Source organism: Peromyscus maniculatus, chromosome 1 (genome assembly GCF_049852395.1).
Source record: "Peromyscus maniculatus bairdii isolate BWxNUB_F1_BW_parent chromosome 1, HU_Pman_BW_mat_3.1, whole genome shotgun sequence".
NCBI lineage: Eukaryota > Metazoa > Chordata > Mammalia > Rodentia > Cricetidae > Peromyscus > Peromyscus maniculatus.
This window is the reverse complement of record NC_134852.1, coordinates 187,003,669-187,025,153: the sequence shown is the minus strand read 5'-3', so window position 1 is coordinate 187,025,153 and position 21,485 is coordinate 187,003,669. Positions and strand designations below refer to the sequence as shown.

At 43.5% G+C, this 21,485-nt stretch overlaps 1 protein-coding gene and 3 pseudogenes across 3 annotated transcripts in view; 1 reads left to right on the top strand and 3 right to left on the bottom strand.

Annotated features, from left to right (window-relative positions):
• The window catches only part of Pank1 (pantothenate kinase 1), a 66,120-nt gene extending 63,660 nt beyond the window's left edge, over positions 1–2,460 (top strand). For all 3 annotated transcript variants that reach the window (XM_042269863.2, XM_076562647.1, XM_006985665.4), the window contains exon 7: positions 1,016–2,460. In XM_042269863.2, the coding sequence (XP_042125797.1) occupies positions 1,016–1,075 (60 nt within the window). In that variant the 3' untranslated portion in view covers positions 1,076–2,460. The remainder of the gene's footprint in view (positions 1–1,015) is intronic.
• A 7,292-nt stretch (positions 2,461–9,752) lies between these two features.
• LOC102928247 (RING-type E3 ubiquitin-protein ligase PPIL2 pseudogene) lies at positions 9,753–10,745 on the bottom strand (annotated as a pseudogene).
• Positions 10,746–10,749: 4 nt separating this feature from the next.
• On the bottom strand, positions 10,750–12,227 carry LOC143271213 (RING-type E3 ubiquitin-protein ligase PPIL2 pseudogene; annotated as a pseudogene).
• Positions 12,228–12,367: 140 nt separating this feature from the next.
• LOC102927654 (tuftelin-interacting protein 11 pseudogene) lies at positions 12,368–20,310 on the bottom strand (annotated as a pseudogene).
• Positions 20,311–21,485: the final 1,175 nt, after the last annotated feature.

Here is a 21,485-nt window from a genome sequence, read left to right as displayed (position 1 = left end):
TATTAAAACTGTTGTGGGAACAGTATGAAAAGTTCTTTGTAGAATTAGATGTCCCAGCAGCCACACTTCTGTGTAGTTATCCAACATGTGTGAAGTCAGTATGTTGAGGATTGATGTCAGTATGTCCCCGTGATTGATGATGGAATGATTTAACACATGTAAAGAATTCAGAATAATTTCTAGCATGTGATAAGGCCTCAGCAGCTGCAGTAAAGATCCCGACATATCCTCGCCACCTCTGAGGTAACTGCTGAGCCAGGCAAACGAGGAGCTGTGTCTCCAGCCCTTTAGAGACTAGTTAGCTAGGGACTTGGGGTTTGTATGTCCTAGCATCCTCCCCACCCCTTCATACACTAAAACCCTAACCCCAGAATGATTTTATGAGAAGCCGAGGGCTGAGCTCTCTGGAGAGGAATAGCATCGCTATAAAAGAGCCCCCCTTTGCAAAGGCAGGTTAAGGTGACACAGCACTCCACAAGGAGCATGGCTTTGACAAACACCGTCATTGTGGACTGCCCCGCCTCCAGAAAGCCAGGAAATGAAGTTCTGTTGTTTATAAGCCACCCACTCTTTGGTATTTTGTTGCATTTAGTAGTCCAATGACTAAGACACTAGTTCCTAAAACAGCTGAGTTTTAGAAATCTTCATTTTCATAGAAATAATAGCTTCTATTTTACAGGAAGGCAGTGATACCATATGCCAGATACAGCCCTAAGTTCTTTCCTATATTAGTATAGATAAATATGCATTCAGATAAATTATAGTTATTTGATCACTCAATCTTTTTGCAAAGAGTTCAGCGTTTGTTTGTTTTGTATTGCAGGAAGTCAACTGCATAGCCTCTATTATGCTAACCTCGGGTCCTGCTTCCAGCCCATATCCCCAGCCATGAATTCTGTTTTTAATATTATACGTCTGTAAAGTTCAGGGCAGCTTTCTGAGAACTAGTGACAATAATAGTTCTTTGGCTCAAACTCAAGAAACAATCCTACAGAGGTTCTCTGTTGTTTTGTAGGGTTATTTTGGAGCTGTTGGGGCCCTGTTGGAACTGTTCAAAATGACTGATGCGCAGTAGATGAAACAGCCTCCTATGGGGACAGAGAACTGACAGACACTGCCAGAGAAGGTGACATCTCCTTGAGACAGAAGCCAAGCCACTGTGGTGGATGAACCTGCTGTATTTGTAAATAACTTAAAATTCTAGATCTTTTGCTCTTAGGTTTCCAGCTTATGATACAAAATGGGGAATATAATAATTTTTTTCTGTATACTGTATTTTTTAAAAAAGAAATTGTGCAGCGTGGCCAAACCTACCAAGTTCATGCATTAACTTTGAAAAGTTGTGCGATGTTTAAGAGGGGCCTGAAATGAGAGCGCTGTTCACTTTTCTTCTGGGGTTTACTGATCATTGTGGTAATTTTAACTTCATTTAGTAATTACTCTAGGAGATTTTACCTTTACTTATATTTTTTCATGACGTTTCATGATTTGCTCTTGGTTTCAAATGAAACTACGATTCTGGCATGTTGCACTGTGAACACTTTGTTTGTTTGTTTACTCTCTTCTCTTATCCTTTCTGTTTCATGTCTTAGGACAAAAAAAAAAAAAAAAGTCCTTCTCCTGTTTTTGTCCCCCGTGATCTCACTCTTATCTATCTTTTCGCTTTCCTTGTTGTGATTGCTCATGTGAATCAAGGTGCTGACCAACTCAACACAAAGTTAAACACATAATCTGAAGTTCTAAAAATGTGACCGCAGTGAGAAGACTTTATAGGAAAGGGTTAATGAAAGTGGCAAACACTGAACATTATATGCAATTTTATCTTTGTCTTCTTACCCCTCATAGTTATAATGTTTCATTGGATTTACTTTACACTGAGTTAAAATAGTCTGTCATAAATTATCCTCATTTGTGTATGCTGTATGAATGGCAGCAAATCCCTGTGTAAAGTTTTGAGGGGCTCTTATAGCTAATCTGGTCACACTAGATTTAGGGGAAGTCATGAGTTGAGGTGTCAGAAATAATGATCTGTTTTGTACATGTTTGTACCTAGGAACCATGTAACAAGACATCATGAGTAATAATGTTAAAGTTTTTTTTTAATTTCTGTGTTAGTATTTAAACTGAGATTTGTACTTTATTTCATTTCTAAACTTAAATATAATTTATGATACTCACATATACAGACATTTCCTTCTGAAAGGTTTCATTAAGCTAGATGGGTCACTTTCAAATGAGGATGTTGTATGCACACTGTAACCCAAGATCTAACAGTCTTTTGGATTGAGGGAACCCTCACAAGGGCTTTTTGAAAGGCAAGACAGTTACTCTTTGGTCAATCTTCACCTCTCTACCTTACGGAGCACCACCTTTCATTTCCATATCCTTGAGTCTTGAAGAAGTTGATGCTAATGGAAGAATTCACTTGTCTGGTTTAAATAAAGCCCGTTTCTGTTGGGATGTTTTTAGTGTATATGTTATTTTCATTTCTTATACCTCGTCTTTATATTTATCTGCTTTATATGTAAAGTGACTGTATGTTGTTGTTGTTGTTGCTGCTGTTGTCTTCTTTCTGCTGCATGGATCATAATAGGAGGCTTTCCCACAAGCGTGGTAAGGTCCAGACCAAGTCTTCAGCTGGAGCTGTAGGCCTGCGTAGGGATTTTTTAAATTTAGCTTTATTGCTCTTATATTATTGACTACTTAATGCCAAAGTACCACTGTGATATTTGGTGATTCTGAACCAGTTTCAAATATCTCTTATCACATATACATTTTGTCAACTTCTGCTTAGCTTTACAATAGTCAACTACAATGTTCTTGAAAGAGACTTTATCTCCATATTATCTCTCCTAGTGCCTTTTGATGGTCTCTCCTCCCTTCTTAGATGTTTCAGGGGATAGCAGACCTGAGACCTGAAGGTCATGGTTCTGCAAAGGAATCCAGGGAAGTAACTGTGCCTATGTATTTTATTAGTTATCTGAAATCTCTTGATCTCTCATTATAAACATCCAGAACGTTGGAGCTGGGTGTGGTGGTGCACATTTGTAATCCCAGCACACAGGAGGCTAAGGCAAGAGGATCAGTGTGAATTCAAGGCCAGCCTGGTCTGCATAGAGTTCCAGGACTGTCTGCATAACCCCTCCCACCATTGGTATAGATGGATAAATAAATTTTCTATTAAATGACCAACCAAGCATTGGCTACGTAGAGATAGAGCTAGCATGTTTTTACAAGGAGGAACTTGGGTTTTTCCTGAGGATTTTTCACATTTTCTTGAATTACAGAACTCTCCTTAGATTCGCCGTCACAAAGAAACCTGGCAAGAATAAGAAAAAAAAAAAAAAAAAAAAGAAGAAGAAATTCTGTGCCCTGTGCCCTCAGATTGACGAGATGGTCCAGAGTGTGGCTTGGTACAGTGAGATAGCTTTGGTTTAGATACAGCTTAGCCAGTTACTAACTGTGAAAGCAAGTGGCCAAAATCCTCTTTAAGCCCATGTTTGCTCATCTATAAAATACAGCAAATAGTCTTACATCCATATTTTAATGCACACATTAAAATGTGTCACCCATTTTTTTAAAGATGTTTTACATCAGTGCATTAAATAAGTCATTCCCAACTTTCTCAGTTATGATGAACTCCGTGACAGAACATGGCCATGATTCCAAAACCCCATGCTCTTAAAGTTTGCCATCACTGTCTGCTTGGCAGCCTGAGCTGACTTAAGCATTATTTATCACGATAACAGGACTTCTCAGATACTCTGTAGCAGAACTGTTGATGTGTATGATTTCAGGGCATTTTTTAAGGGAGGTTAAGTGAGAATGATCCTGAGGTTTTGGGTTTTTTTGTTTGTTTGTTTTGTTTTTTTGTTTTTTGAGACAGGGTTTCTCTGTGTAGTTTTGGTGTCTGTCCTGGATCTCGCTCTGTAGACCAGGCTGGCCTGGAACTCATAGAGATCTGCCTGGCTCTGCCTCCCGAATGCTGGGACTAAAGGCCTGAACCACTGCGGTCCGGCGATCCTGAGTTTTAAAGTATATATAGTCTTAAGAATTTCTGATAAGCGTCAGTGGAAATACAGTTGTATTTTTCGGCTTTTGCAATATGTGGATGGATTCAGAATTCCGTTCTTGGGAACTGTTAGCGAGTAACTACAATCGATGTCACTCAGTCATATGAGGAGTATCACAAAGTCACTCCAGGTTACTTTAAAGAACTAGGAAGGAGTTGGAAACTAAGATGACCGGTATACATCCCTGCTGTCCAGCAGAGAAAACAGCAAAATTGCAAGGCAAAGTGTGTAACGAGACACAGAGACATTCATCCATCATCTTCACCAATACAGCAATACACAAAAAGAAGTCCCATGCTCACAAACCTTACATTCTAGAAGGAAAAAAAAAAAACCAGATACATTATATAATACATAATAAATATACAACATTATATTACATCACTGCTACAAAGAAAACGTCCCCTAAGGCTTATATTTCTTCTATTGAGAAGAACAGTTCTTTTTAGGAAAATGAGAAGGGGAGGAGTTTCTTCCATCAGGGTGATCAAAGATAACCTCTCATTGGAGATGCCCTCTGAACCGAGACTTGAGTGGAGTTGGAAGCATAGTAAATAGCTGGGGGGATATTTTTTTACACTCTTGGGAAATGGGAGTGGGAGTTTAGGGGGCCTGTAAGAAGCTTTATCATAAGGGGTAAACCATGGTAAGAGGGTGTGAAACTCAGTTTCAGGAGCAGCTCTAGACCAAGTCCTCCTGGGAGAAGGACTTGTGAGAAAGCACAGGGCTGCACTGAAGGGGACTTGGGGCTGGAGGTAAGGGTGCTTGGGAAGGCTTTGTGGCATTTAAACCAAGTGTGTGTCAGGAGGGGAGGGCTTCTCAGCTGAAGAAGGCTAAGTGATGAGGGGAGAAATACCTGCTTGCCTTCTTCAGAGTAGAGTCTGTTTGCTGGAGCCTGGTTCACACATGAGAAACTGGATCCTGTCTCTCCATACATAAGCTGTCAGTTATTTAGATTTTAGATTCCTCTGTAGTCAGCCTGGAGCCATTGAAGCATTTCAAATAAAGTGAAGCTAGAAGTAACCTGGCTTCAAAGTAACAGCAAACTGTCCTCTTGAGGGAAATCTATGAACCGGTTACTACACAAATATAGAACACCACTCCATCATCTGGCTCACAGTTCCCAGCGTACCAGGCTCAACAATACCTGCACGGTCGACCATGTTTTCTCTGTAGCTACTGAGGGCTACAACTCTACCATGAATCTAGTCAGTAAATAACAAGGTTCTGGTACCAAGGGTCACCCTAAGCTCTTAATCACTTGCAAGAGTTGTTATAAATTTTCTTCCAGTGATCAGAAAATGATTGTAAATTTCTGAGAAAAATTTTATAATGTACCTTACTTTCTAGCCTAACGCAGACCATGAGAGACCAGCTGCCACGGTCCTCTCAGGGTAAAAAAAGGAATGCCTCAGAGTATCGAGGGGTAGGAAACTTTTTTATCTGAGGGTAATTAAGAACAAGTATTAATCTATCCATGACTGGTGAAATAAGGAAACACACATGCCTTCTGATGATAACATTCTCTTTTACTTCATCTTAAGAAATGATCTCTGACCCTTTCTGTCTCCACACTGCTACATATCTCCACAATACCGCACACAGCCACATGTCTATACATACATACATATTTCACATGACTACTCATCTCTCTTTTCATACATTTCTCTTCTGCATCTCTTTTCTACACAGCTTCATCTTCCTTGTCTCCACACAGTTACAAATCTCCACACAGCCACAGCTGAACATCTCATTTACACAGCTCTCTCCCCAGACAGCCCTTTATACAGTTCCTAGGCACAGCTCCTCTACATAGCAGCAGCTCCTTCACACAGCTCTCTCATACTTACACACACATACTTCTATGTTATTCCCTCACTCTTTATTCATTCACTCTTTCACACACTCACTTTTTCACACTTCTCTCATGCTTCTTCTTCATACTTCTTTCTCTTAACACACACACACACACACACACACACACACACACACACACACACACACACACTCTCTGCAGCAACTGTCCCATAGCTCTACACAGCCATCTCTCTCCACATCGCCACTCGCCGCTGCAGCTTTCAGACAAACTCTGGACAATTATAAGTTACATTTTCAGGGCCCTACCCATTCTCACAACACAGATAAGTCACATAGTTTCTCTTAGGCTAATAATGTCACATTGACCCAAGCACATAGCTCTAAATTGGTGAGGGGTCCCAGACATTAAACAATCGCTGAACCTTGAGCAGTCAGGGTACATGCAGAAAGGGAGCTACTGCAAGGATTATGTCTTGATGTAAACAGCCTGGCCTTGACTTAGCAATAAACAACACCTGGGAATTAGTCTTTGTGCGTATTCTGCAGGGGCAGTTTAGTCTGTATTGAATTTGTTCTAAGGTCTTTGCAAAATGTATAAAAGGCTGTCTTTGTGACTGAGAATCCTATGTCAGTCTGAGTAATGTAAAATATCCTAGTATTGTTTCTATATTTCAACATTATACAGCTTAAACAGAAATCATGACCTGACCATCCACAACTGTAAGTGTGCCCAGAGATGTAAAACACACCACCAAAGGGCTGTGGAAAGCACCCCACAGCTGTTCTTATTAGGGAGGCATAGCAGTGGCACCCGAGAAGGTTAGAAAACAACTGGTTTCCACAGCCAGTGACCCCACAGCTTTGCCAGGTGGGGCTCCCCATTAGGGAGTTATACGCCTGGTGGGTCGACTTGTCAAACACTAGTTGTCACCTGCTGTATACTCCCACGGCCCTCGGCACTGGCCCTACTAGGTGCTCATTCATTGACTCTCCATCATTTCAATGTTTACTGAAAACTCTTCACACAGGAGGCACTGGGCAACATTCAGGATGCCCTCAGCTGTGAATGAGACTGCAGACCCCGGCTTTCTTGGGTTTTCATTCTGGGAGGGTGATAGGTTTTATTTGTGTAAGCCAATACATAGGAAGCGTTCAGAGCATTAAGTGCTCTGAAGAAAGTGAGAAAGTGAGATGATGAACAAGGAGAAGGACCTCCTTGGTCAGATATGTTCTTGGTGTGCGGGTATGATTGAATCATGGTCTCAGCTTTTGGGAATGACATCCTCAACCTTGCTTTCCTTTTTTAAAACTAATCATATCATGAGACAGTTTTATTTGAATTGTCCACTTGGATCATCACCGTTGATACTTTACCATCAGAATCACTTCATTGTTTCCAGTGTATAACTTCAGCCCTTTGTGAATTTATATGTGATATGTTGGTCTTTTCTTCCTCAGCCAACCCACACGCACCTTCTCTCATAATGAACTCAATTACTGCAGTTTCTGAAAGGTATCTACCAGCGATACTGGTGTAACCATTTATGTGGAGTCCTTTCAAGTCAGCCTTGGAAGAATGCTTGTCAAGGACTCATCAATTGCAATATAAAAATAAACATTGCGTTTTAAAAGTCTTTGGCTCTTTCTTTACTCACTAATCACGGATGAACACAGACTCTTGGATCTAGAATCAGCTGTGATGACTGAGTGTTTCCACCATGCTGTTTTCAACCAGTTGCTAAGAAGTCATCTTTTAAAGTATCTTCAAGAAAAAAAGAAGTGTCGTATATGCATGTAGTTTAATGTCATATAGATGCACAAGACTGAAGATGAAAAATGGGAGGAGCCAAGTCCCCCCTTTTGTTGTTTTTGTTTGATTTAACCATTTTGAACATACTGGCTTACCAGGAAAAGGTAAAGAGGTAGTGGCAATTTTTTTTTTTGACTACTTGAATGTCTAAGAGTATTGGGTGGGGTGTGGTGTGGTGGTGGTGGTGTGTGTATGTGTGTGTGTGTGATTAAAGTGGCTTATAGGCTGTGGTCTGTGTAGTCCAACAATGGCTACTTTTGCTTGACAGAAAGGCCAGGAATCTACAGTTATTCAGACCATGAGCTGGATGTCTCAGCACTCCCAATTTGGTGTTGGAGTCCCAGGGCATTTCTAGAGAATCTCCAGTCTGTGTTGGAACCTGAAGCAACAGCTTCTAATACCAGTGAGGAAATGCCTCAGCAACAGAGTAGATGAGATTATTCTTGAATATGAGTGCAAGCAGGCCAAAAGCAAAATCTTCCTTCTTTTATGTCCTTTTATATAGGCTGCCACCAGAAGGTATGGCTCAGATTTAGGGTGGGTCTTTCCACTTCAAATGATCCACTTGAGAAAATCCCTCTTAGGTGTGCCCAGCTGCTTGGGTTTTAGTTGAGTCTAAACGTAGCAGTTGATAATCAAGATTAGCCATCATGCCCAGAGTACTCTGTTACTTAGATGAAGCCAAGATAAGTATGGCTTCAGGTCTCTCTACAATCTGGTCTCTTTCTTATGTTAATCTTGATGTTGGAATCTCCAGGCCCTATTCTCTGGTCATATTGCTTTGAGGCTTGAGAGACAGAGTTTGAAGGGTTGCAGATGGGGGGCACATCAGCAGTTGGCTATTTAAGTAAAAATTATTTCATGCTGCATACATAGGCAATGAATGGGGGCTGGGGCTCACCTGTGTTCTATGTGCTCTCTCAGCCTGTGAACTTCAGAATCTAGACTCATCAGTGGGGAAAGCTCAGGTTTTGCCATGAGCCTGTGAGGCTGGGAGCAGATCTAACTTAAGAAATCTAGCCTCACATTAAACTCAGAGAAACATTCATCACTTGTTGCTGAGGTTTGGTCTGTTTTTGTCAGGGACTCTTAAGTGCATGTCCTCCCTTGTGCTGGGTCTAGTACTCTCCTCACTGAGCTTCTTCCTTAGGTTCTCACTGACTTGAATTAACTGCATTTTATTTAGAGCCTTTAATTGCTTTACAATTTGTCTTCCATGGTGTGAGGGAGAAATCCCTTTTTAGTTTTGTTCACATAATAAGCTCACTTTCATCCCCATGCCACTAGCTTGTGACATACTCTTTACCATCCAAAATGTCTTCAATATTCTAGATTCTAGTTTGCTACAAATTCTAGATTTCTGAAAAGAAAGATCTATTACAGCTTGCTAGATGAAAACAGCCAAGCATTTGCTACTCCCAAGATCACCATAGGTTGCCATTGGGTAGAATTCTTCCCTAAGCAGAATAGACAGGGAGGAAGTGGTTTCAAAGTGGATTTTTATTAGGGGATAGAAAAGCACTAAGCCAAGATCAGAGCCTGGGATGTAGAAACCACTGTTTCTAGCCAAAGATACAGTAGGTAAAGCTAAGGTCTGGTGCTCAACCACCGGCCAGTTCTCTACCATTCTTCTGTGTACAGAACTGATGTTCAGCAATTTGCTGGTTTGTGTGGGTCCTGCTGATTCTGCCAGACAACAGAGCTGAGGTGCAGCTGTCCTTTGCTACCATCACCTCCCAGACTCCCACACAGCCTCGGGTGTTACTGGGCCTTAGTACTCCTCTAAGAGTGCTAGGCTTCAGTACTTCACTGGGAGTCTTCTAAGCTCTAACTAACTCCTAATTTCTCCTTTTCCCCTTTCTATCTCTACTAAAATCCTAACAAGGACAGGTGTGCTTAGATTTCTAGACTGACCTTACACAGCTGGAGGCCATTGAAGACGGACCCTCCCTGCAACTCCTGGCCCATCTGTTATGTAGCTGCTAGTGACAGGAAGGAAGTGTCATAACTGTCCCTTCAGAAGATTGAAAACACCACAGGAAGGGGAGGGATCAGGACAAGGAGCTAAAGTCCCCCAAACCTTGGCTAGGTTTTCTTGGCCATGTGGACAGTTGTGCTAGTTGATGGCTCTTCTGCTGCTGGGTGGAAGTACTCCCCATTCCCTGGTGGTATGTCTGAGGGACCTGACTTCTAGGCTGGGACTGGCTCATCTTGACCTTGGCCTCTGGGGCCACCTGGTGCTGTGTCTTCTTCCACTCCTGGGATATCTGGGCATCTGCCTCTGCATATGGATCTACAAACACCATGGTTGCGTGCTTCTTCATTAGGGCAGTCAGTTTGTGGGCCACTTTCTACATTCTCCATACCTACCAGTGTGTCAAAACTCCCAACAACTCATTCAAAGGTGGTATGCTTCTTATCCAGGTAAGCACAAAAATGTAACATGATAAAGAACTGATATTGGTGGGTGTTGGGCCCAGTCACGTTGAGCACTCCATGATCTGTGTGATAGATTGGGCTGGAACTCATTTTTGAAAGGCTTGCCATAGTAGTACTCACTGCCTGTACCTGTAGGGTCACCCCCACCCTTAGATCACAAAGTTCCCGATGGACCTGTGAAAGATGGTGCCATCATAATAGTACTTCTGGCCCAGCTTTAAGCTGTGGGATAATGTTTTTGTACACTGGTTTAATAAAACGCTGATTGGCCAGTAGCCAGACAGGAAGTATAGGTGGGGCAAGCAGACAAGGAGAATTCTGGGAAGAGGAAGGCTGAGTCAGGAGTCACCAGCCAGACACAGAGGAGGCAAGATGATAAGGCAGAACTGAGAAAAGGTACCAAGCCACGTGGCTAAACATAGATAAGGATTATGGGTTAATTTAAGTGTAAGAGCTAGTCAGTAATAAGCTTGAGCTAATGTCTGAGCAGTTATAATTAATATAAGCTTCTGTGTGTTCACTTGGGGGACGCAAGTGGGAGAGATTTTTCCTGACCTCTGGCTGTCTGGGACACAGGAAAACTTCCAACTACAGCTTGATGACATTCTTTCAGGCTCTGGGGGTCAGGTCATAGCATGGTTCTAGGCTAAGGTCTCCCTTGGTGGGCAACCTCATGTAGACCTTCATGATAAGCTGGTAGCTCAGTACATCTTCATCTATGACAGCCACTTCATGTATGGCCTATGGCACTAGGGCAGTGCAGGTGAAGGATGTGCTGAGCTTTCCCTTTGAATAGGGGACAGCATTCAGCCGGTCCATCTTTCTCTTCTCAGGTGACTTCATGGTGACTGCCAAGATTTCATTTCTCTTGAATCCCCTGTGGAGATGCTGGAGTGTCTCTCAGGTCTTAGCATTGGTATATCTTAAATAATAAGATAGATCCTAGCTGACCTTTGCCTCATCTGTATGTCTTACTTTTTATGCTCTTCACATGGAAGAAATTTGAGATATTGAACTTGTCCAAGTGGGTGGAATCTGGCACGGTGATGAGTCCTTCCTTGCCTAGAAAAATGGTTCAACAGTCAGCAGGCCCTTGAGTTCGTGGCCCGGATATTTGGCTGCTCCACTGATTCATAGGTGCAGCCATTCATTGCTAGTTGTCCTGACAGCCACAATGTGGGTGTTGTCAGTGAATGCAGAGAACAGCTCTTGACAGTGGTATCACCCTTCCCTAGTCTTTGCAAAGTTCAGCTTGATCAGGGACTTCCCACCACATTTCTCTTCATCACCAGGGTTGGTCCTGTACTTCTTAAATCATGGAACAGTGTTAAGCAAGTCAAAGATGACACCTTCTAGGGTGCAGCCTGGGGAGGCAAAAGGCTACCTGCAGTGGTCAGAAGGTGAACACCGAAACTGTCTGTGTGATATCTGGCTTCATGCCACTAGAGATGTGAGTGTATTGAGCACAGATAATGTACATCATCGTTTCCTTCTGGTGCTGTTGTTTTCTGAGAGTGGATGTGGGAAAATGGGCAGTGAAAGGAATCCTCACTTTCTCTCCTTTTTATTTAGTCTGTGACCACACCCTATAGAATAGTACCATGTCCATAGTTAAGGCAGGGCTTTTCCCTCTCAGACTAATCAGTCTAGGTAATCCCTCCCTGGAATGCATAAAGCCGTCTCCTAGGTGATCTTGTCACATTCGTATTAGCCATCTCAGCAGGATCTTGGCTGGGACTTCAATGGAGAAGCCCAGGAGTCATGACCTGAAAAATATTCAGACCATAAAACAAACCACCAGGACCACAGCAGCACTGGGGACATGCTCCAAATGGGGTCTCTGTATAAATGCAAGGCAGTCGCCAGCTTGCCTCCATGTGGAATGTGTAAGGCAATGTATTCTGGGGGGTGAGACACAAGTGAGGTGAGTTCCTTTCTCTTCAATGAGAAGTATTCACAGGCCCTCTACTTGTTTTTATGAGGGTCTGTAGCCTGAAATATAACCTCTAACAAAACTAGTCTGTCCTGAAACCCTGGTCAGAGAATTGTTTACCTTCAGACGAGGTGGAGAATGTTCCAAAAATCATCCTTTTGTCTGTCCCCAGGCAGACTTAAGGCGTCATGCTGAGATCTTCAGCCCTTAGGAGCCTGTTGAAAATGGAAAACATGTGGACAGAGTCAACTGTAGAAACAAGTGTGCTACATGTGTCTCTCACAGGAGCAGCCATCATTTCTTTATTGCACAGAAATCATCTTGAAACTGTTGAAGAAACACAAGCATTGGAGGGCTCCCTTAACAGGCCTGAACATGGCAAACCCGGGTCAGAGCATGGATGGGTCAGAGCATGGCAAACATGGCGCTGACAGGTTTTCCCTTTTCCACTTCTCCCCCTTGCAAAAAACTATTTGGTTGTATTCCTAAAGTTAGCCCCCCAAGGCCCGTTCCCTTATTTGGCCACTGACTCACTCCCGGGACAAGAAGCCATGGGGCAACTATCAAAGTTCATTATTTGGCTACCATGTCCAAGCAGGGTTAACCAACTCACCTAGCACAGATGTCCCCTTTTCTCCTTCAAGACCCACTCCTGCAAAAACATCTGATTGCTGCTGCTGCTGCTGCTGCTGCTGTTTGCTGTCTGTTTTTGCAGTCTCCTCCTGCCTTCTGCTTGCCCCTCCAGGGTAATAAATCTCCTTTGTGCTAAGAATTTGGTGTCTGAGTGCGTTCTGTACTGATTGGAGGTAGGTGGGTTGCGGGGGTCATCCTACCTTACAAGCACAGAGTCAGAAAGTTAAAGACATATCCATTTTTAATGAAAATCAAGGTCCTTCCCAATGTAAAGGCAGATCACTTGTTGGAAAGCTGGTCAAAATGCTGGTAGACAAGTCATGAGGGGGATAACAGAAGCCGAGAAAGTCTCACCACCCAGCCTCAGATGGGTGCCGCTCTTACACACTCGGCATTAAACCAGCAAAGAGCTCATAGGCATTATGGTATGTCTACTGCTGCTCTGGCAAGTTCTGGAATATGTATGTCAAAGTGGAGATTAGTTAATTCTCCACAGAGGTAAACATTTTATTCATTTATTCAGTTTGTTTATTAATGTATTTGTAGTTTGTTTTTTTGTTTTGTTTTTCGAGACAGGGTTTCTCTGTGTAGCTTTGTGCCTTTCCTGGATCTCGCTCTGTAGACCAGGCTGGCCTTGAACTCACAGAGATCCGCCTGCTGCCTCCCGAGTGCTGGGATTAAAGGCAGTGCCACCACTGCCGAGCTGTATTTGTAGATTTTGAGGCAGGGTCTTACTGTGTAGCTGTGCTTGCCTGGAACTCACTATGGAGATCAAGCCATGCTGGCCTTGAACTCATGGTGATTTTCCTATCTCTGCGTCCCCAGTGCTGCATGTAAGGGTATGGACCACTATACCTGGCAGAGAGAACATTTTAAAGGAGTTTTGAATAGCCCTTATTTACATGGTATGGATTTGAACTAATGGAATGAGGTCAGTATGCAGACTCCAGAGAGAACTTGTTAAAAAGGAAAGGGTGACAATATACTACTTAAAATACAGAATTGTTGGCTGATATATATAATGTATCCATCAACGTCTTTCATTCTTGGGGCCCAGGAAAACCATGAGCTGCTTGGCTTTCCCTTTTTCTCATGTTTCAAAACTAGTTTACCCAGATCCTGGCTTAAGTGATAGTAACTTTTCTCTTGGGCACCGCCAGGATAACCGGAAACCAAAGAAAGAAGCAAATCTAATCTAAAGCTAAAGCTAATCTTTGTTGTCAAGCTGACTTCATCTGGAATCCGCTAGAATCTAAGCAGCTGGGCACAGCTCTGGGGAATTTTCTTGATTAGATCATTTGAGATGGGAAGCAACCCCCCCCCCCTCCCGTGCCGCCATGAATCTGGGCTACACCTTCTGGGGATAGTCCACAGGAAAGGACACAAAAGAAGGAAGCTTTTTGGTTTTGCCTGCTGGTCCTCACTCTCGGGCAAATTCATACCTCTGTTGCTAAGGCGGCACTTTGCTGGAATAAACTGAGGACCATCTGAGACATCCAGAACCTACAGGATTCTTGATCTTTCTGTCACAGCACAGCCACTGTTGGACTAGCTAGACAAGCCCGTAAGCCACCCCAATAAATCATATCAGTTTTATTCCTCTAAAGAACCCCGACTAATACACCATACGAAAATGTTGGAAGTGGACCTTGAGAGACAACTTTAGGACATCAGCCCAAGTCAGGCCTGTGATTGTGGCCTGGAAGATACCTATCAAATAGTCTAAAAAGTCAAGATGTGGCTTTTGAAGATGTGAAATTGGGATCAGAAGCTACAAGTGTCCCATCCCAAGGTGGTCCCTCTGAGGACCAGTGCCTCCAATTCTGTAAGTGTAGAGATATAAAACCCCCCAGGGAATGTCTATCCTTGTGGTCTATATCTTGCCCTGACCTCTACCTGTATTCCTCTCCCTCTTCTTCCTGCCCACCATAATGTGGTGTGCTCTGCTTTGCCCTCCCATCATGAAGGAATCTCTGAACCTCTGAGCCAAAATTTCTCCCAGTAATTCCTTGGGCCTTTTGGTCACAGTGACATGAGAATGATGTGGTAGGATCAGTCATCCAATGGCGAACATACACTAATATGTGATACAGTGTTAACTGTAGCTAAAGACTATCCCAATTTCCACATCTTTGAAAGGTTGATATCCACTATGGAAACCTAGGAGCTGCTTTAATCGAGGTAGTATAGGTATTCTGGTGGTCCAGAGTGGCTTTAAACGTGGAGTAGCTCTTCAAGGAAATTAAAGGGGTGGGCCACAGTGAAGACTCAGAAGTTAAGAGTGCAGACTGCACTTGCAGAGGACCCAAGTGCTGACAAATTAACTAGGCATCAGTAAATTATATAATATATATATATATATATATATATATATATATATATATATATATATATATATAGGCAAGACTTTCGGTCTATGGGCTAAGAGATAGCATTTAACTGCAGTTCTGGCTAAATTGTGTACCAAGGAATCCACACTGGTGAGAAACCTGTGGTGGTTTGAAAGAAAATGGCCCCCAAAGGGAATGGCACTGTTACTGTTATGGCCTTGTTGGAGAAAGTCTGTCACTGTGGGGGCTGGCTTTGAGGTGTCTTTTGCTCAAGCTCCCCTCAGTGTGTCTGTCAGTTGACTTCCTGCAAGATGTAGGACTCTCAGCTATTCCTCCAGCCTCATGTCAGCCTGCATGCTGCCATACTCCCCGCCACGATGATAATGGACTGAACCTCTGAAACAGTAAGTGAGTCACCTCAATCAAATGTTTTGTTATAAGAGTTGCTGTGGTCATGCTCTCTGTCTCTCTGTCTCTCAAGATTTATTTATTTATTATGTATACAATGTTCTGTCTGCATGTATGCCTGCACGCCAGAAGAGGGCACTAGATCTCATTACCAATGGTGTGAGCCACCATGTGGTTGCTGGGAATTGAACTCAGTACCTCTGGAAGAACAGCCAGTGCTCTTAACCACTGAGTCATCTCTCCAGCCCATGGTGTCTCTTCACAGCAAGAAAAACCCTAAGACAAAACCCTTCTGTAGTGGTTTGAATGAGAAATTTGCCCCACAGGCTCTGGCATTTGAATACAATACTCAGTTTCTAGTTGTTGTTGGTGTTTGGGTTGTATAGGAGATGTGGCCTTCCTCCAGGAATTATAACGGTGGGGGTGGGCTTTGAAGTTTCAAACCCTCATGTCATTCCCAATGTGCTCTATTGCGCTCTCTCTCTCTCTCTCTCTCTCTCTCTCTCTCTCTCTCTCTCTCTCTCTCTCTTCTCTCTCTGCTTTGTGCTTATGTTTGAAGATTTAAGCCCTCAGCTTTTGATCCTATAATCATGCCTGCCAAGATGGACTTTTATCTCTCTAGAACAGTGAGCTCAAAAAGCCCTTCTATAAAGTGCTTAAGTCATGGTGTGTGGGGAAAAAGCCCTGAGTGAATGTGTTAGGAGAGGATGGAGTCCTGAGTGGATGTGTATTCCAGTAGCTCAGATTCATGGGATTTGGCAAAGTTTGGCTAGGAAAATTGGCAAAGCCTTCCTCTGGTCTGTATGCAATTGCTGAGAGAGTGTACAGAAAACATCAACCTCAGCATCCTTCTCCAGGATGCTTACAGCCCGAGACTGCTCCCCTTCAGAGACCTCCTAATGAGATGAGCTGGACCTGTATAAGATGTATAAAATAAATAGGGCTCCTTGAATCAGATGTCCACAACCAATATGCTTAGGTTCTGGTTGCTGCTGTTGTAGTTGGGGCTGCCCCATTAGGGCAAACACAGCCTACCCAACCCCAGATTTTCTGTACGTGTCTGTATGCCTGTCCTTTCTTTGTTCCCTGGCTATCTCAGTCTGGTCTCCAAGATCAAGCCATGCTGAATATGGCAATAGTGTTTTGTCATAATACAGAATAATTGATTTCTGATTCAAGGAGTGTGGGAAAATATCCCATGTCACATGCTCATTTAATTGAGCATCAGAGAAGCCACATTGGGACAAACTTCAGCTTTACATTGACTGTATTAGACACCAGACCACCTGTACTCAGAAGAAAACTTATTTGGAAAATATATGTGGGAAAGCTCTGAGGATACCCCAGAGTCTAACATCCCTATTATGTTTAGGCTTCAATACACTGCAAAAAAACTTTAAAATAAAACAGCCTATTCTCTTAAAAAAATTTTTAATTGTACAAGTGTTTTACCTGCATACCCAAGGAAGTCAGAGGAGGGTGTTGAGTACCCTGGAACTGGAGTTACAGATGTTTGTGAGCCACCATGTAGGTACTGGGAACTGAACTCTGGACTTCTGAAAGAACAACCAGCACTCTTAACAGCTGAGCCATCTCTCCAGTGCATCTTTGAAGGGACATTGAGGTGGATAATTGAATGGAAAGGTAAGCTCAAAGAGCATGGATTGTCATAAGTAACATTCTTTGAACCTGAACCTTTCTGCTCATATCCAGAAAGTCATGTAGGAGCTAGCTCTGTGTTTCTGAGGTGGCCACAGTCCATGGACACCTTTAAAAACATTCCCATCTACTGGTTCCATGTAGCAAAGCTGGAGGGACTGCCCAGACATGTGTGAGCATTTTGGGAAGTTACCAGTTATCAGGATGCTGGCAGACAGTGCTTAGAGTCACCCAGCTGCAGCTGGAGCAGGTAAAGCCCAGGGGCTACTGTTGACTGCCTCCTTTGAGCAAGCTAAACCTCAAGAGACCAGTGTAGTAAGTCCAGAAGAGACTGTCCTGTTTGGGGGGAGACTGTGTGTTGTGTGTGAATTTGGGGTGTACAGATGCATGCCTAAAGTCATGTCACATGTTACATCCTTCCCTGGTGGCCTATTCTGCCAAACAACCACCGGTTAAAGCATTAATTTTTATTGTCTTCCCTTTGAACTTGTTCTAAGGTGCCTACAGCATATTTCCTTCCAAAATTCATGTCTTCTTTAAAATATTTTGTTTTATGTAACCCATTGTGTCCAGTTAGTGCTCCTTATAAGGACATGACTGTTGAGTCTTCTTCTGGGCCATGGGATCCTACTTTTTCAGAACAAAGTAACTGTTACTCCCCCAGCAACCATCAACTGCCAGTAGTTCCTCAGCTAGGCATGGGGCCTATGATAGACTCACCATAACTCATGCTGGAATTTTTTCATGACTAAATCTTGTGCAGCTAATCACAGCTACTCTGAGTTCATGCACACGGTAGTAATGTTCCATGCATAAGAAAGCATTTCACAGCACCCCTCCCCATCTTCTGGCTCTTACTTTCCTCTTCTAAGATGTCCCTTTTTTTTGTAGGCAGGGTTGGCTGATATAGATGTCTCACCTTTTACCTGAGCACTCCTAATCATGTGTTCTGAACATTTTGAAGGGTTATGAGTCTGTGCACCACCAACAACTACCCACTGCAATAAGAAGCTTCTTTGACCAAAGTTGAGAACAGCAAGAATATTTCCATTGCCAGAGCTAGGGATCATCTTGGAAGCAGGGCCTGGCCACTCCACACCTACAGTCTACATGGTCATGTGGATGAGGCTCTGCAGGGATTGGGGACCCGGTCCTTCTCACCTTTCATGAAGACAATGTTACAGTCGATGTTTATCTCCATAGGGGTAAAGAGTATAGCTGCTTGCCCTCATGTGGCCTTCCAGTGATGGGCAGGCACCCAATGCTGTGTTCCTTGGCCTTGGTCTCAGTGAGGTCCTTAAAGTTCATGGGCACATGCCAGGTGTGGTGGCACAGGCCTTTAATGCCAGCACTCAGGAAGCAGAGGCAGGTGGATCTCTATGAGTCTGAGGCCAGCCTGGTCTACAGAGCGAGTTCCAGGACAGCCAGAGCTACACATAGAAATTCTGTCTCAAAAAAAAAAAAAAAAAAAAAAAAAAAAAAAAAAGTCTTGGGCACAGACCTGACAGCCACACCAGTGTCTGCCCCTCTGTGCCATGTTTCCAGTCACATGGTGGCCTTGAATGGCCTTATCCTAGAAGACCTCTCTCTGCTCTATGTAGGTGAGATAGGCTATGTTCTCTCTTGCATCTGGCTGCATACACGCACCAACATTGGAGGACACAGCCCTATTCATGAGATCAAGTGCTACTTTGAAGCTGTGCCTGACAGATGAGTGTGTCAGCCCCAGGTCTAAGAACATGGACTTCCAGCCCAGATTGTGATCTCCCCATAATTGAGGCTATTACTGAGCCAAGAGTGCACCATCCAAAGTAAGCTGGGAAAGATGTGCTCCTCAAGGAGCCCAATTAGGCTGGAGACAGAGTCCATTCCTCCTCAGTGCATCACCCAGGAGAAGGCATCCATGTGCTGCTGTTAGGAGTTGATGATTAGCTTACCCAACCACAGGCCCAGTGTCTTACCCAGTGTTCTATTGCTGTCAGGAGACACCACGACCATGGCAACTCTTATAAAAGAAAGCATTTAATTGGAGTTTGTTTACAGTTTCAGAAGTTTAGTTCATTATCCTCATGGCGGGGCCATGGCAGCACACAAGCAGACACAGTAGCTGAGAATTCTACCTCCAGATCTGAAGGAAGCAGTAAGAGAGAGAATCTGGGCTTGGAATGGGCTTCTAAAACCTCAAAGCCCACCCTCGGGGGCACACTTGCTCCAACAAAGCCACACCTCCTAATCCTTTCAAATAGTGCCACTTCCTAGTGACCAAGCATTCAAATCTATGAGCCCATGGGGAGCGTTCTAATCCAAACCATCACACCCAGCTTGAGCAAGATGCTCTTGACCATAAAAGGCCCCAGGATTCTGGCATGGCAACTGTTTTCCAGGGCTGCAGGATGAGCTTTGCGGAGGCATCTCTGGAGGGTCACTTCTGAAGGGCACTGGACAGTTTGATGTCGATTCAGACGTAGAGTGGCTCCAGGCCATGTGAGAGGCCTCCAAGGCATGCTACAAGTGGATGGGAATGCTATCTATCACAGGATTCCAGCTGTTTACCTCCTTCTGCAGCCTGGGTAGATGTGCCCATTCAGGTTGTTGTTTTCCAGGATGCACACAGGGAGGATGTGCATCTGCTGTTCAGGAAATCCACCGAAGTATCACAATTCCTGGGCTGCCACTGGGTGGGGACCTTCTGAACAAAAGGCACCTAGATCTCCCACAGAAGTTTGAGAAAGGCATGTGAGGATTGGTTGTCATGGGAATGTAGCTGATCATTTTCCAGGAGGCTCTTCTACCTGGAAATGACTTGGGTGCCATAGACAGTGTTCTCAAGGGGTCCCACCCTTTGAAGTATTCCTTTAGTGGAGAATAAACAACGGCCTTGGCAAGGTCATCCAGGGATCATTCCTTGTATTTCTTGGCTGAGTCTAGAAGATGCAGAAGCACTCATCCAGTGTGGAGGGTAGGTGCTACAGAGCCAGGACCTTGCTGAGATTGGATATGACACAGCTCATGGGAAAGGCTAACCACCATATGGTGCTAGTGCTGCACCTGCTGGGCCCTCTGGATGAACTCTTGCTCAATAAGCAGCTGTAGGTAGTATTCGAGCCCGTGGATGGGTGATGTTTGCAGCTTTGACACCAACTTCCACCCTATTGAGCCCTGGGTACTTGTCTTAGTAAATATTCTATTGCTATGAAGAGACACCATGGCCAAGGAACTCTTATAAAAGAAAGCATTTTAATTGGAGTTTTGCTTACAGTTTCAGAGATTGGTCCATTATTATCGTGGTGGGGAGTATGGGTGCATGTGCAGAGCTTGGAAAGTAGCTGAGAGATTTACATCCTGATCCTGATTTTGAAATCTCAAAGGCTACCTTTAGTGATATACTTGCTCCAACAAGGCCACATCTCCCAAATCCTTTCAAACAGTTCTCCCTGGAGACTAAACATTCAAATACGTGAGTCTATAGGGTCCATTTTTATTTAAACCACCATTTGGTTGTGACTGACCTGGCTGTAGTTGTAGACAATGATCCTGATCTGTCAAGTTAATCACCCTAATCTGACACAGCTTCTTTTTATTTAGTTCAGGACCAACACACCATGGAAAGGCACCACCCACAGTTAAGATGTAGATTTCCTCTTCAGCTAAGTCAATCGATCCACAGATTTTCTCCCAGGAATGCCCAGAGGTTGTCTACTAGGTGATTTTGGATTTAGTCATGTTCACAGTGATAGCCATTATAGCTGCACACATGCCTATGACTAGAAATAATGGCAGCTGAAGTGTTCTGAAGAAAGCCAAGAGGCCAGAGGGTGATACTGACAGAAGTCTTAATAGTCTAGAGGAGCATGTTTGGATTTTATTCTGCAGGAAGGCATCTGTACAAACATACTTGCCAATGGTTGGTTGCTTCTAAATTAAATTAAAAATCAAGATGTCATCCAGATAGCTCAGGAAGTATAGAAGCCCCAGTGATCTTTGTGTAGGATCCCTGCCCTGCCATTTAGAGAGGATATAGATGGAAGATGGATTATCAGAGACAAGACTCACCTGGCTAGAAGGATAAGCTAAACTTCAAATTGATTACAGTTTAGTTCTGATTTTCTGGGGGAAAAAGAGTGAGTGAGAGGGAGAGAGAGAGAGAGAGAGAGAGAGAGAGAGAGAGAGAGAGAGAGAGAGAGAAGACAGAAAGATGTTAAGATCAATCCACGTGAATCTATTAATGGATAATTCAGATTGACTCAGATAAAAATTGGGGAAATACACTCACAAATACAGAACTGAGTAAACAGCTGAAGTCATCCTCTCTTCTGTCCAGTAGTAAATACACCTGGCCAGCCGGTGTCTGATCACACCAAGAAAAATGTGACCCCTTTCCT